The sequence below is a fragment of the Falco peregrinus genome, chromosome 7 (genome assembly GCF_023634155.1).
Source record: "Falco peregrinus isolate bFalPer1 chromosome 7, bFalPer1.pri, whole genome shotgun sequence".
NCBI classification, from domain to species: Eukaryota; Metazoa; Chordata; class Aves; order Falconiformes; family Falconidae; genus Falco; species Falco peregrinus.
The window spans coordinates 37,060,036-37,075,249 of record NC_073727.1 but is presented as its reverse complement, the minus strand read 5'-3'; the positions used below and the strand labels follow the sequence as shown (position 1 = coordinate 37,075,249).

Here is a 15,214-nt window from a genome sequence, read left to right as displayed (position 1 = left end):
GTAATCAACACAATGGATACCCATATATATCCCCATAGCCAGAACACTATAAAATGAGCAGCTTGCCCTGAGGGGTTTTCCTTTGCAATCAGAAGTTACATGGTTTGGAATAATCACTTCACAGCTTCTACTTAATAAAAAGAATCATAACTAAACTGAAACTTCATTTCCAAGGAAATTCAGAAGAACCAGTGTCCCATTATAAGAGAGTCAGCTTTCAAATCCCTTAAGGAGCTTTGTGTTGCAATGCCAGTTACTCAGCAATGATTTCCCTTCGAAGGCAGACCTTCTCTTTACTTTCTGCTTGCCCACACACCTCTGGATTTGCTGCATTTCCTGGACTACTTGTGGTGTTGGCTGAAAGAAAACCAAAATATAATATAAAAAATGATATCACAAAAATTGAATACACTGATCTGGAGATGCTTTCTTTCAATAGACATATACAACAGATAAATCAGACTAATTTTTTCAGTTGAAATACAGAAACTGTCCAGTTGCTTTAATAAAAGTTATTTGATTAAAAGATATTTCTTCTTCTAACCTGCCTTTTTTTTACCTTTATTTCAGGTTAGCCATTTGGAACTTCTGCTAGAAGGTGAATCCTTTTCTAGGCTTGTGGAAGAGTCAGCGGAGGCGGTGGGACCTGGGCAGACTGTCATGAGCTCAGCCCAGGGTCCCAGTGCTGAGGAAGGGATGCTCGTCATCTTGTTCTATGAAGCAAATGGCTCCTGGTACAGGACCTTAAACCCCTTTGGGGTTCAGCTGGCCATTTATCTGACCTGTGCCTTGAGCACACTGATCATGGTGCTGGGGAGCCTGCCTGTCATCATCACCACGGTTTCCCATTGCAAAGCCCTGCACAGCCCCATCAGTCTTCCGCTCCTCTCCCTCGACCCTGCTGATGTCCTCCTGGGGCTGACTGGGATGCCCTTCAGCACCATCCTGTCCAGGAAGAGCTGCTGGTATTTTGGAGGTGACTTCTGTAGGCTACACACCTTTCTGGACACACTCTTTTGCTTGACCTCCATATTTCATCTGTGTTTCATTTTCATCAATTGGCACTGTGCCATCTGTGACCCTTTGCTCTACCCTACCTGTGTTGAAAATTATTAAATTGATTACTCTTATGAAAAAGTCTTTGTCTTCAATTAGAAATCATTTAACTTGGACGGTGAGCTCAGGAAGCTCAAGGACAACTTTAACGAGCAGGTGGTGTTTGTCCTGAGCCCCCTGAACAAGCAAGATATGAGCAGGACCATCCACACATAAATATTGTGTGCAGCTGTGTCACGTCAGTAACTCCACCACGCTTGGGTGTCTGCCAATGTCCCTGGCATGTGTGAACCTTATGAATCATGAGATACTGCATGCCTGCACTTAGCCTAAACTTACAAGTTTACATACACTAGGTGTGTAAACTATTTTTGTTTTTCACTGAGGATAAAGGCGAGCAAGGTCTGGGACTGGGCAGAAGCCTCACCTACGGGTGGACGCAACATGTAGGAATTTTCCCAGTTACCAAGAGACTCCTGGCACCAGCTGCATTGAGGCTTCACAGCCAGAGTGTGGACCTGGAATGGCGTTAAGGTGGTAATTGGTGATGTGTCCTTTTCTTAGTCTCTGTAACGCTTTGCAGTAATGATTTGATGCTTCCCTCCTATTGCTTTTATCATATTGTGCATAATAACCAGTACTGTTTCCTTTTATCATATGGCATGCTATTTTCCTTTATTATATTGTATTATAATAAACTGCATTTATTCTTATATTTAATTTGGAATTCATTTTTGCTTGTTATCCAGTCAATCAGCAAAGCACCGTCAAGTTCACCATAAGAGTGCCCTGCATTTACATTGGGATGGAGTGGGCAGTGCTTATGGCTTATACCTCTGTCCTCTATGCTATAGCAATAGCAGAAGGACTGGGCCATTTTTTGCAAGACACACGCTGTGTTGATAGCTGTTACCTCCTGTTCAACAAGATCTGGGAGTGGTTGAACTTCCCAGTATTCTTCCCTTGCCTTATAAAGATAGTTTTGTAAGTAAAAATATTTACTGTGGCTAACAAGGAAGCCAGGCTGATAAAAACAATGAGTGGGATTATTTGGTCTCAGCTACATGTAGGAGCATTCAAGAGGAAAAGGAAAGCAGCAAAGACTCTTGGGATAGCTGTAGGAGCTGGTTGCCCTTTACCATTGACACCATGGTAGACATTCTTCTAGATTTCATTACCCACCCAGTTATGTTTGGCATGTTCATTTGGTTTGCTTCAGTTGTGCCTGCAATCCCTTGGCCTAGGAATTTTCCTATTGTTGATTCAGGAAAGCTGTGAAACTAGTCTTAACTCATTGGATCTTTTGTTCTAGGACATCTACAGTAGACTTGTACCAGGAATGACCAGAGCCTTCCTGTACTCTGTAGAAAATATTGTAGGCTGTATCATCATAGCACTTCTCGTTAATATATGCCAACATCCACTTAGCTAGTACTTATCTTCTTATTTTCTTTTTCTTTTTTAAACAGCTGGCTTGGGCAGATCCCAGTTTAAATAGACATGCCATCACCTTCCACAACGTTTGTCCCAGCACACTCTTATCAAAGTCTTGCATTTGTTGTGCGATGCCAACAAACATTTGAAAATTGACTGTAATCAGCTCCAAAGAGGACCCTGTCCGTACTTTTCCTGAAAGAGTTGCTGCCTGTTTCTGAAGAGACTTCCTTCACAGGCAAATGTCTGATTTTTACACAAAGCAGGTGGTGCTGATTTACAAAGTTACATGGGGCATATGTTGTTTTTTAAATACGAAAAGGCATAAGGATGCAACTACAGGTGAGACAAAATGTCTACTTAAGCTAGTGGTCAACAGTAGACGAGAGAGCAAGGTTATACCATTATTTTTTACATTATTTTTCTAGCCCACAGGGACATGTCCCTAAGCCAAGGGCTACATATGGAAGACACTATCCTGAATTCCTCAGTATTGACCTTGAAATCCATGGAATCTTTGTTTGATCTGTGTGTGCAAGAGGGCTACTCCATACCTTTGGACACCCTTTTTGCATTGTTCTGTATGTTTTCTACTCCTACTGCATAAAGAGAGTTAGAAGAAGGGGGAAGACGGACAACAAGAACTGCACGGGGTACTCCAACTCCAGATATCAATAGATGTTACAGTGTTTTATGTTTTGTTCTTTTATTTTCTTTCCCCTGACAATCCTGAGATTCCACATGCTCTTCTGTGTGTTTGTTTCCAAACACATGAGCAGGCCAGCTTACAGACATAACTCACGCTTACATATTTGGGCTGAGCAAAATATGTCAGCATAGGTTCTCAGTTTTCTTCAGCTATGTTTATGTGCTTTCATGAGGCCATTTTTAAAACTGTAGGTGCTGATGAGTTAAGATCTCTGTTCAGCAGCAAGCTGCATGGTAAGATTTTGTACTATTCATAAGGGAGTAATTTTCTACCTCACTATTATGAACATTTTGTCAGAAAAAAATTACATTGTAGTAAGCAGTCTCTTCTATAGAAAATTAACAAGCAGCCAAATAACAACTCCATTGATTTTGTCTTCTTTTTCTGTTAGTTGTATGTAAAACTATTATTGGGTTTGAAGGTTGTTCAGATTTTTAGTGCCTTCTAAAAAAAGTCATTCTGTCCTATAGTCAGCTGCATATTTTCTGAGTCACAAACGCTAAAAGAACAAACAGCTACAGAAAGCACGCAACTAACAGTACAAGAGCAGCAGATGCCCATAGCCGACTGAGAAGAGTGGTCAATTTTTCACTACATGCAGCAGGCAATTGAATCAGGCCTTACATGTGTGAGAACAAAAGAAAGGAATTGCACATCAGATATTCTATAGGAAATCAGGGCAATACACTGATTGTTGTAGCAGCTGCATATTTTAATATATGCAATAAACTAAATAATAAAACTTTTTTTCCCTCTTTTTTATCTTCTTGGTATGTTTTTTGCATGGCAAGAACAATTTTATCTACTGGTACAAATGAGCTACATCTTTGGGATGTTGTAATCTGTTCTGACATCTGTTCATCTCAAATTCTTCTCAGTTTCATCCATAATCTTAAGACCCTGGTCAGAAAAAATATCAGTATTCAAAATACCTAAAGCTAAAGCATATGTCTGGAGGAAGGAGAGGAGAAAGAGGGCTTTTGTGTTATTTTCAGGGATGACCTGAATAAAGTGTGACCACAAAATATTAGTGTTTTTAAAATGAGACATTTATGAAGCCTTGTGCTTGGAGTTGCAGTGTCATTCCATCTTACCTCATTCTCCCAGTGTCTAATATCCCCCCAGTTTGCTATATTAGTCTCCAATGTTTCTTAGGACGGAAGCCAAGGCTTCTTCTACTGTTCCTCTGCCTATTCATGCTGTAGCAGAAGGTAAAATCCTGACCCCCACTGCATACAGCTGTAGATTTTCTATAATAAGGGTACCAAACCCAGGCTAAAGAGTGAAAGGCAGAATCAGATTCTTAGAAAAAATCAGGTGTCAAATTACCATAGAAGTATATAGGAAAGCTGTAGTACATCTTGAAAGACCTAGACTGTGGGACAAATTTCGAGACTAAGGCAAATGTAGTGTGTATGGGTAGGTGTTTATATTAATGGTAAATGTCTAAGCACTGATTACAGCTACAACCAGAATGGCTGTTTAAGCTCAGGCTGTAGTCCGTGGATATTTAGAGGCTATGAATACTTTGCCTAGTGACACCTAAATGCCTTAGGGAACCTGAGCTGTCTACATGGGGCTAGCATCCAGCACCAATGAAGCAGCACCTAAGAGTCGGGTAGAACAGATCTGGACATCTAAAATGGTGTTAGATACCCATCTGTGGGGAACCAAGCTTAAGCAAGGCATATAACAGAAGTTTAGACATTCAACTATGTAGAAATTTGCAGGTCTCAAACCCAGTCATGTCTTCGGGTCATCTTAACATCTTTCATTGACACCTTTTGCTCTGAACTCACTGCAGAAAAAGCAACAAAGGGAGCTTCCACTGAGTTTCTGGTTGTTTTTTGAGACATTTTCTACCAGTCCTCAACAGATTACAGAGGGTATATGCCATAAATGCATTTAATCAGCCACTCCTTTTTTTAGCCCCATTGCATAATCTGTCTTTTATTCTGTGGAAGTGGATGAGCCTATTTCTTTGGTGGGTTAACGCCGCCTATGCTGCCACGTAAGGACTATGCCATAACATCATCTAATTGTTGACAGATCTCCATTTTGGCTAAACAACAAACAAGGCTGGAACAATGGAGAGAGGGAAAAACAGAACCCGGAATACTGATATGTACAGTGACAATGGCAGAGCAAACAAGTGAGAAGGAAAAGCTGCTAAAACTCTGGGGGTAACCAGAACTGCTTTCCCGATTTTCTGACACCACATTTTGCAACTATCATTAAATAACAGTTTAATAACTATCCACCTCTGTCCCCCTGCTTTTGGTGTCTGTTTGGTTTACCTAGCCAAACTCTGTCAGAATGCCTTTGTGTGTTTTTTTTTCTTCTCCATGTTTCAAAAAGCAATGAAGGTAATTAAGAATTGTAAAATGAGAAGGAGTTGCTTCATCAAATGATGAAGATTGATTGCTCAACAATGACCTCAAATTTTCCAAATTAAAATCTATTGGATTCTATCAGAGCTAGTTGCTGGCCTCAAAGTCCCTATATTTTCTTATTTTTAATATTTTTCCTTCTGTAATTTTGTATTTATTTATCTGAATAAAATATTGCCATTTAATTTTATGCCCTTTATAACTCTTTTATCATTTCTAAATGGTCTGGCTTAAGTTAAAAAGATTATGTATTTGCAGGTACTACTTAATTAAAGATTGGGCTTTGAAATTATCATGTCAGCTCATTTCATTAGTGCAGATAAAATGCATATAATATGGTCTTCGAAAATTAAACAGAAAGGCAAAGTAAGACAAAGGAAGATTTGAAAATAAGTTGATAGTAAACTTTTTTCTTTTTTTTTTTTTTGTTAGGAAACATTAATATTGGGAACAGATTTTTTCTCTGTTTATTTAAAACATATGCTACAGTGTTAATTACTGCTGCTGGAGACCAAGTACCAGCCTAAAAAGTATGCAAATGGTCAATACAGGTTTTTTTAAACAAATTTGGTTTACAGGCCATTCTGCAATATAATTAACCCATAAGCTTGTTCAGGCTGGCAACTGTCAACCATCATAATTTTGACAGCATCGGGTGTAATAGGAACTTAATCTCATTTCAGGTTCTGCAGCAGATATTTTAATTAAATTAGCAAATGGAGATGATGACGACAATAAGAGGAATTCTTCCTGATGGTGGAATGCAGTAAGAACTACCGGGAGAGCACTGCTCAGCGGTTTGCCGTCGGTACCAAATACTGGCAGCATTGCTCTTAATACCTAAAGGTAGAGGCACTCAAGTAAAATATGATAGCAGAGGATGAGATTTCCCCATAAGGTAAATTATACACCACGCCTTGGAAGGAGGACACTCATCAGGAATACGAGGCCAGGGCTGGGCTGCTTCCCCTTCATTTCATCATGCGTTGTGCAGGCATGGGGAGCTGCATGGAAATGAGTGCTTCGCTCCTGTGTCACCAGCAGCCTCAATGCTTGTGCCACCCACACTGCTGGGCCCATGTATGTACTGGTTAGGTGTCAGGGCAGAAGTAGGAGAGGGGAGGCAGAAATACAGATTCAGGAACATGGGATAGATTTGGATACTGGGCTAGGAAGAAGGTGTGCTCTTTCAAAATTGAACTGTGCTGGTGTGGTTTAACTTCCAACTCTTTCAAACATCAGATATCATACTGAGTGTGGATTCTTAAACAGCATGTGTTTGAAGTGACATCCCTTTTAGTTCAGTTTTACACACAATAACAGGAATATAACTAGCAAATACTCTGATCTTTGGTCAGTGAATATCCAGAGCATCCTTCATGGTATGCCGTGCCTATGCATAGCAGAGTCTCAACATTTTCCCCTTTCTTTCCCCAGAGCTTTCCCTGTTTCTTTGAATCAATTGATATCTGATCACACTCCAAAAGTAACAGGAAAAGTAAATGAATACATGATTCTGAACTCAATCCCCAGGCAATGCTGTTGGAAGCTCTAGAAAGAAGCTGATGAAATCAGTTTAGAGACAGAATTGTATAGCAGCACTTCATTTCAGCATCTCTGACAGTAACATTTAGAGATGGCTTCTTTACAACTCCTCTCCGTGCACCATTGCTAGGAGAGGAAACTGAAGGAATCTTCTTGTTTTATATAAAAGGGCAAAACAGTGCACGTTCTCCAAGTGAATGGCTTTTCTACAGGAGTAAACAGAAATCTTCCAAGGATATAACATGCTCTTAGCAGTATCTGATCTATAAATAGGACTTTCTGGCTGGTCTAGTAACTGTATCTTCATAATCATTCCATATGATTATATTAAAGAGGCTATTTAAATATTTTCATAGTACGGACAACATTTTAATGAAAAGTTTGCTTTAGAATCCAGATTTTCCTCCCAGGCTGTAACATCTTTGCTGGAACCAGTTAAGTTAAAGAATGATATCACAAATATTTTTCATTATTTAACAATAAAAGGTGGATGATGATGGTAAGTGAGCTAACAGCAGGTGAACACCAACATTTTGTTCATAAAATATCCAGCATCAGTAGAAAGCATTTGGATACCCCTTTTCCATAGCATGAGAATGAACATTGATCAGTGATGACTGTGATGCTTCAAAAAATATACCCAAGTAGTCATTGCAGATGAAGTATTCTCAGTAATGAAGAGTCACTTCTTTTAATGGGAAATGCATATTTGAAATCAGATAGCAAAAGATTTATTGTTTTGTGGAGAAAAACTGACAGTGATCTTATCTGAAGGTTTATAAAGCAAGAGTGACTGGGCTCAATCAATGGAGTTTATATATATAGACAAGCATTTGGAGATAAAAATCAAGGTTAGGCCTTAATTCAGAAGGGATGTTCATTATACTCTCATTAGTGAACCATCTAGTGAGATCATTTTTGATCAGCTTCAGTATGTCAACAGCATGGGGGCAAAGTCCTGCACATGTAGCAGCATTAAGATTACTGCTAATCAAAGTAACCTATTAAAACTAGAACGAAGATGTATACAAGATTCCCGCAGCAAACAGAAGTATCAGAATGTTTTTTTTCCTTAGTAACTGTAATTTATGGAAGTGAGAAAGACATTTCTAAGCACCAGTTAACATAAGAACTAAATACAGGCATACAAGTCTTAGAAGGTATGTTGTCTCTCCTTTCAGCATGCTTTGAGACACATCAGGAACCACCTATGTAAAGGGTAGCCTTGTCTACTTCAGGCCTCAAACTTCACTATTGCGCTAGCAGTTTATTGGTCTTTTCTGTTAAGTGTTATTTGGTTAAGATGTTATTAACGATTCCACTTCTCTAGTTATTTCTAAATCCTAGCAATGACCAAGATCTGTGATGTGGCAGAAATAGACTTGCACTTTCCAGCATCTGCAGCTCTTCCCTAGGCAAGGTTGGGCTTTGTGGGGGAGACGGTATTCCCAGAAATCAGGTGCCATGTGCTGTTTTGTCTGCAGTATTTAATGCACTTGGGGGTACGCTGCAGATGAAGCAGCCTAACGCTGGGGCTCTGGGGAGCACCTGGTCCTGTAATTTTCCCTCTGAGGAACTGGGGAGGATACAGAAGCACCCCAGCTGCTCCACAGGTGGCCTCAAGGCTCACCTGCCGCTTCTTGCCAGGCAGCTGGCCCAGGCGGAGGGCAGTTTCCCTGTGTCCCTGCTCCCGCCGCTCCCAGGAGCCACAGCTGCCGCCGCCCTGGGGCCTGCTGCCGAGGCCTGGCCTGCCCAGCCCAGCCCAGCGCTGGGCACCGTGTCGGCGCACCCCTCATCTGTCATTGTTCTGGCATCGCTTGGCCCCTCGCTCAGCTAAATATAAATCTCTTCATCTAGTGGCACCTTTAAATGTACTTTTTCGCTCACCTTTTACTAAGTGTCCATTCCCATTTAAAGACAAAGAGACCAAACTGAAGGCAGCGCTTCAAAGCGGGGTATTAATGTACTACCGCTGTATTTTTCACTGTAATGTTGTTTTCTTACTCAGGTTTTCCCCTTAACCCCCGGCACAACAGAACCTTTCCCTTACATTACACTCTCCCCCGCTCCACTTTTGCCACCCGCACAGGGCTGCGGCTCCCGGAGGAGCCTGCGCGGGGCGGGGTCTGCCCCGTTCCCGGAGGGAGCCGCCCGGGCCCTGTCAGCACCCGCAGGCCCGAGCGCGGCCGCCCCTCAGGCGCCGCAGCCCGGAGACCTGCCGGCTCGGCCCCGCCCGCCCAGCCCGCCGGGCGGTGCAGCGGCACGGCCCCGCCTCCCCACGCCTCCGCCGTCACGGCCGGCCGGGGCGGGAACGGGCCGGGGCCTGGCCGCCCCTCCCCGCCCTGCCGCCGCCGCCGCCCGCCGCGCCCGGTGGGAGCAGGTTCGTCAGGGCCGGGTAAGAGCAGGGAGTACCGGCTGGGTGCTGGGGGTGTTCGCCGCCCGCCGGGAGGAGGGGGCGCTCAGGGCGGTGGCCGGCTGGCCGGGAAGGGGCGGCCGGCCCGGGGGAGCCTGTCAGAGGGCGGCGGGCAAGGCCGCGGAGCCCCGCGGCCCTCGCTAGGGTCAGGGCCGCCGCCCCCTCCCCCGGGCCGGGACGGCCCGGCGGTGCCGCCTGGCCTGGGGCGAGAGGGACGACTGTGGGCGAGCGGGGGTGACCGGGCTGTGAGGCGGGCAGGGCCGGGGCTGCGGTCGGTTGTGTCACCGCCACCCTTTCCCCCGCACCCATCGCCGTGACAGCCCCCCGGTGTCGTGGCCTTGGGCTTGGCGTTGACCCTGATGCTCCAAGGAGAGACTCGGGGCCTACAGCTGGGGTTTTACAGCAGCTGATGTTGAACCGTAAGGCAGGATGGCCACCTTTGCTGTGTTGAAATGCTCTCCGAGCTGTTCCAGATCCGAGGTGAGCAAAGCACATCAGTAGGAGGAAGGCAGATATAAAAATCACCTGTGTAAATAGCGAGCCTGGGCCTGGTGCATCAGGCCCCAGGCCCGACGTTATGACTGCTTGCCTGGTGAACCACCTACCGCTGCATCAGAAACGGGCACTTCTTGAAACTGTAGAAGGAAGCGAAGGGTTTCATCCTGCTTTGCATGGAATGCAAGGTTCTGTGTCTTGACTGAAGCTCATTTATAAAATCCCAGGATACTTTTCCAGGAGTGATGTGCTCACGTGTTGCGAGCCTCTCCACTGATGAACAAGCTGTGCAAAGGCAGCATGCCGTGCCAGCAGGGCGAGCAGAGCCCTCCTGGCCGATCGTCATCCAGGTGTGTGCTTTGCTGGCAGCACAGCCCTTCTGCTTGGAGCTTGAGGTTTTGTTCAAGTGCTGTTAATAGAAAAGAAGAAGAAAAAAAGTTATATGCTATATGTTAAAATTAGAAGAAAGTGATGCTAAATGGTGGCATTGTTACAAACTGTATTTGTGTTCCCGTCACGAAGACATCTCTTGTGATCTTGTATCTGAATATTAAGTAATGCTCTTTTTGGTGGCATACATTGAAGTGAAACTCTTTGGGGGAGGAGAGGAAAAAAAGGAGACCATGAGCTATATGTAGTCATTGGCATCCTGGTTGACCTCAGAGAGACTAGACATCCAGCACAGTCAGATTTTGTGCGAAGATACCTTCTGCCTCAATGTTCTTTACCTGAGCATTTGGTTCAAAGTGAACAAGCTGCTGTTAGGAGCTGCTGGACATCTTGTGGTTCTGGTCCTGCTTCGTTTTCCCATAACATGTTGTTTGTCTACTAGCAGTACAAGAAACTGTCATCTTGGGTCCGTTTTCAGCCCTTCCTGTTCCCTCCCCTCCACAGTAGTTCCAGTGCCCAGTGCTTGTTTTCCTATCTACTGTCAGGCCTCTAAACACTCTGTGCACTCCTAGGGAACGTAATTCCCTTACTCAAGGCATTTCCTCAAGAACTGATATGTTATGTTACGCTTCTGAAAGCTATGTGCTTCCTTCACCTAGTTCCTTATAAATACCGGCGTGGATAAATTAGACAAGCATAATTTTTTTAGCTGTATATGCTGAGTGTTGGTGATACGTTATGCTTGATAGTATTTTAGGCTTCTGTAATTTAGTTTTGCACATTGGGCAGTTCTAAATGCCACTGTGTTATATTACATCTTTGTTTGTAGGGAAAATGGCTAAAACTAACCAGTGGCACAACCTAATAATTTTTTTTTCTTTCTAAAAAAACCCCCAACTTCTAGCCATTACACGATGTAAGCTTGACTTTGGTGTGTTTCAGGATGACTAATGTGGCAAGGCTAACAGAACTGGGCAGAATGGAACAAAAAATTGCCCTTTGTCATCTTTTATGTTAGTGTTGCTGCAGTAGAGCAAAGACAGTTTTAAATAAAATAAACTTTGCTTGCTTTTCCCTACCCTGTATGGTTTCAAGTTTGACTTCTGCCTGAAACTTGATGATAAAAGAAAATCTGGAAACTTTTTTTTTTCTTTCAGCAAAAGGAAGGATTTAATTTACTGCTATTTTGTTTGCTTGTTTATTATACTCCATGGTTGGTTTTGTATTATGGAAGTCTCCAGCCTGCCTTTGTGGACCAGGATTCCAGCACATTAGAAGTTGTAAAAACACCAAGCAGGAAATGCAATCTCTATCTTTAAATATTTCAGCCTAAATATAAGAGGAAAAAAATAGTTAAATTCAGAAAAAACTTCACCTCCCTCATCCCCACTAGAGGAAATAGTGACAGATTTAATGCTCACCTGTATATTGCAAAGTCAGTTGGTATGAGTCAGTTATAAGAATCCCTCAGGTGCTGTAACAGAGTACTTATCTTACAGCATAGGGTCTGCCCTTTATTCCAAGAGTGCTGGGGTTTTTTTTAAGGTTAATTTTGCTTGCTGCAAAGCTGCTGCTAAGGTCAGCAGGAGATGCTGTCTGAAGATGGTGATGTGTTTCAAGTTGGCTTAGGTAGGTGCCAGAGTCACTCCAGCGATTTACCTTGTCTCATCTCAGTATTTGGGTGGTAAAACCTACTGAGGTGAAATAGATCAAGCAGTGTTATGTTGCAGAAATTGTACTAATCATGGACGTAACCATGATACAAATTTCCTGTAGCTAACATTGTGACTGGCTGCAATATTTTTTTGCCAAAGTTTTTCAACAGTTTTTCATCTTTGCCTGTGTTTTCACCCTGTTTGAAGGGTTTTCACTCTTTCTGGCAGTAGTTTACAAAGGAAGTCCCATTTAGAAGTTATCTGGAGAAGCTTTGTTTCTGTGACTTTTATTTAGGAAAAAAAAATAATCACATACAAGTCCCATGACTTGTCTTTGGATATTTAAAGGCATTAAATCCTAGTTCAGATCAGCTTTAAATTTTCAAGTGTTTCTATGGAATGCAGCATGTACATTTTGTTCTTTGAAAGTGAAGGATCCCTGTAAACATTTCTAGGTACTGATGCTGAAGAATTGCTTAAACACTAAAATTATTGCTTAAGGATTCTTATCGTAGTGTATATGGGCTAGATTTATAGGACAGAAGGAAAACTTAAAATATCTAAATGAGAAAATACAGAATAGATTAGGTATTTATAAACTGTAGCAGACTGGAGCCTGCAAGATATTTAGGCAGCTACTGCTGAGATCTAATGTGTGCTGTGCTTCTCACACTGCATTATTTTGTCCTGATGGAACTTTTGAGAATGGCATTGGGGAGCTGCTCGGTGGTGGAGTTCCTGTATTCTTGTCTCTTTGTTCAACAGTGATCTGACTGGAAATACCAGAGGAAAAGTGTGTCTTTTCCTATGACTGACAAACAACTTTTCTAGAAAGCATGTTGATGATAAGGTTCATTTTTCGCTTGGATACGGAGTGACAGTGTGATGCAGGAAGCAGTTAATGCAGAAAATTAGGAAAAATGTATAGCAAACCTTTGAATTCTTTAAACTTCAGGTATGTACAGAGAGGTCTTGCTTCAATGAGTGTTGATGAAGTGTTCTGATTCTTTGTTTTGTTTGTGCCAGTAGTTCTTCAGACTTCCTTCAGCAGCTTGACAAGCCCAGTTGCCACTAGGTATACTTCCATTCAAAGACAGAGATGTTGAGTGGAAGATGAAAAGTACAATCAGAAGCTTACACCTGACTGAAACCTTTAGGGGAACTGAAGACTTACCACAGATGCAGCTCTGTTCCAGTTTGAATGCAAAGTGTACTTCCCTCAACTGCAGCAGGCTATTAACTTGCCCATTTTAAAAGTTATGCAGGCAATAATACCAAAATATGTCATGACAGGGTACTTAAATGCTGTGGAAGTGAGAAGGGGTAATTTCTATGGAAATTCAGAGTCTTGATGAATGAATGATCCTATCACCTTGGTATGGAAGGAAATGCTTGGTGCACGTTTGTTTCCTTGTGATTGAAACCCTGACCTTGTCAAAGTCATTAGCAAAACTCCAGTTGACTTCCCAAGGGCTCAGCTATCTGTGCTTTCAGAGGAGTTTGAGTAACTCATCGCTAACAAGCTAAGGGTGCGTGCGTAGAAGTAGGGTGTTAGTTTGGTTCAGATGCCCATGTTGCTGTGAGAGGTAGAATGGGGAGGATTCACACTTCCCATTTAATAATAATCAAATACAAAATGTATCTTCTCTATGAGCAGTTCAGTTTTGTTTTTCTTGACTTGGGGAGTTTGTGGTGAAGGCTGGAAGGTGATGAGAGCTGATGGCTGAACCATTACCTTTCTGTTTGTTCCCCAGACCAGTAGCTTACCTTGTTACCAACCTGTATTATTAATGTGCTCAGAAATAGCATTGCTGGTGGATTGATGAGTTTGTATGGAGTGAAACAGCTGTGAATTTACACTGCTATCCTTCAAATTTGCTATACATTTCAATTGAAATATGTGTGTTGATACAAAGAATTGTATCAACAATAAAAGAGATCTACACATGCAGTCAAAAAGCTGAACTATATCCTGTGGACTTTGCAGTCATTCGTCTGAACATCCTCTCATTATGTGTTGTGTTTGGCTGCCCAACTATGTAGCTAGAAAGTGGAAAAGCTCAAAGTCTTATGTATTGTACAATTTGTCCATTTGTCAGCGTAGCTAGTTTAAAGAAACTTGGCTGTAGAAATTGTCAAGACAAAAAAAGAAAGTCAATCACTTCTTTTGTCAAGACTTGGATGAAATATTCTGTGTCTATCTCTTGATTGTAATGCTGTTGCTGAGGACAGTGTTACAGGCAGCTGTCTGGTGAATACAAATATGAAGGAATTAAAACCAATTGTAAAGAACGATTTCAGTTAGTTCTGTAGGCTTTCTACAAAAGGTAATTTGGTCTTTTGATGTCTCTTCTCTCATACAGCTGCATTTTAATGTTTAACATTTAACATTAAATATAATATTTAATTAAATGCATTTTTAGCCAGTGCTAGTGATGTAGTTAGCATGCTACTAACATATCTAGAAATAGCTATAACTTTAAAAGAAATTGTCAACAGTTCTGAGAAATCTTCTTTTTCAAACTAGCTTATTTTAGGTGGCTTCTTTGGATTTTATGCCTACAATTGTATTTTCCACTAAATTTGTAGGTTTTCCTTACGTGTGAATACACCAAGGCATAGAGCCATTTATTTGCTATGAAGTTTGCATGGGTTTGGTCTTACAATACAAATTCAATGAAATATTACCTAGAATTTCCAAAAAAGATCAAGGGTTGTTATGCCAGCCTCAGACCAGATAAGTGGGATTTAGGCTGGTTGACTGACTACGGTCTTCAGTCTGTGACCCAAAATAACTTGAATCTGCATGTGGTACAGACAAAGACAGGAAACAATACTGCAGAGAGCTAGCATGGCTTGGACGCTATTGTGCAGCAAGTATGTAGAAGAGTGCAGATACACTCCCTGTGGCCTCATCTGCAATCAGGTTGTTCATTACTAGGGGATACTTCAGGGCCTGAAGACTCCAAGCACAATTTGGGACCCTCATGCAGCAGCCATTTCAGAATCATGCAGGGTTTGTCTTCATGGTAGCTGCAGCTTATCCAACCAGCAGAGGTAACATAACCTGCAGGGCAGCAGGGACAAGCCTGACCTCTGTAGTTACATCCCTGGTGAAGTTCTGGTG

The 15,214-nt window shown here is 42.2% G+C and overlaps 2 protein-coding genes across 5 annotated transcripts in view; both read left to right on the top strand.

Moving 5' to 3' along the window:
- The first annotated feature begins 656 nt into the window (after nucleotides 1-656).
- On the top strand, nucleotides 657-2,399 carry TAAR5 (trace amine associated receptor 5). The gene is given in 4 exon segments (XM_005230228.2): nucleotides 657-1,101; nucleotides 1,829-2,177; nucleotides 2,180-2,266; nucleotides 2,269-2,399. Coding segments are annotated over 4 exon segments (1,008 nt in total). The 5' UTR covers nucleotides 657-660.
- Nucleotides 2,400-9,108: 6,709 nt separating this feature from the next.
- The window catches only part of STX7 (syntaxin 7), a 33,280-nt gene continuing 27,174 nt past the window's right edge, over nucleotides 9,109-15,214 (top strand). The window contains exon 1 of one of the 4 annotated variants that reach the window (XM_055809928.1): nucleotides 9,109-9,529. In XM_055809928.1, the coding sequence (XP_055665903.1) occupies nucleotides 9,124-9,529 (406 nt within the window). In that variant the 5' untranslated portion in view covers nucleotides 9,109-9,123. Of the gene's footprint in view, nucleotides 9,530-9,870; nucleotides 10,028-15,214 lie in introns of those variants that run through there. The other 3 variants (XM_055809929.1, XM_055809930.1, XM_005230129.4) reach the window with 3 other exon arrangements.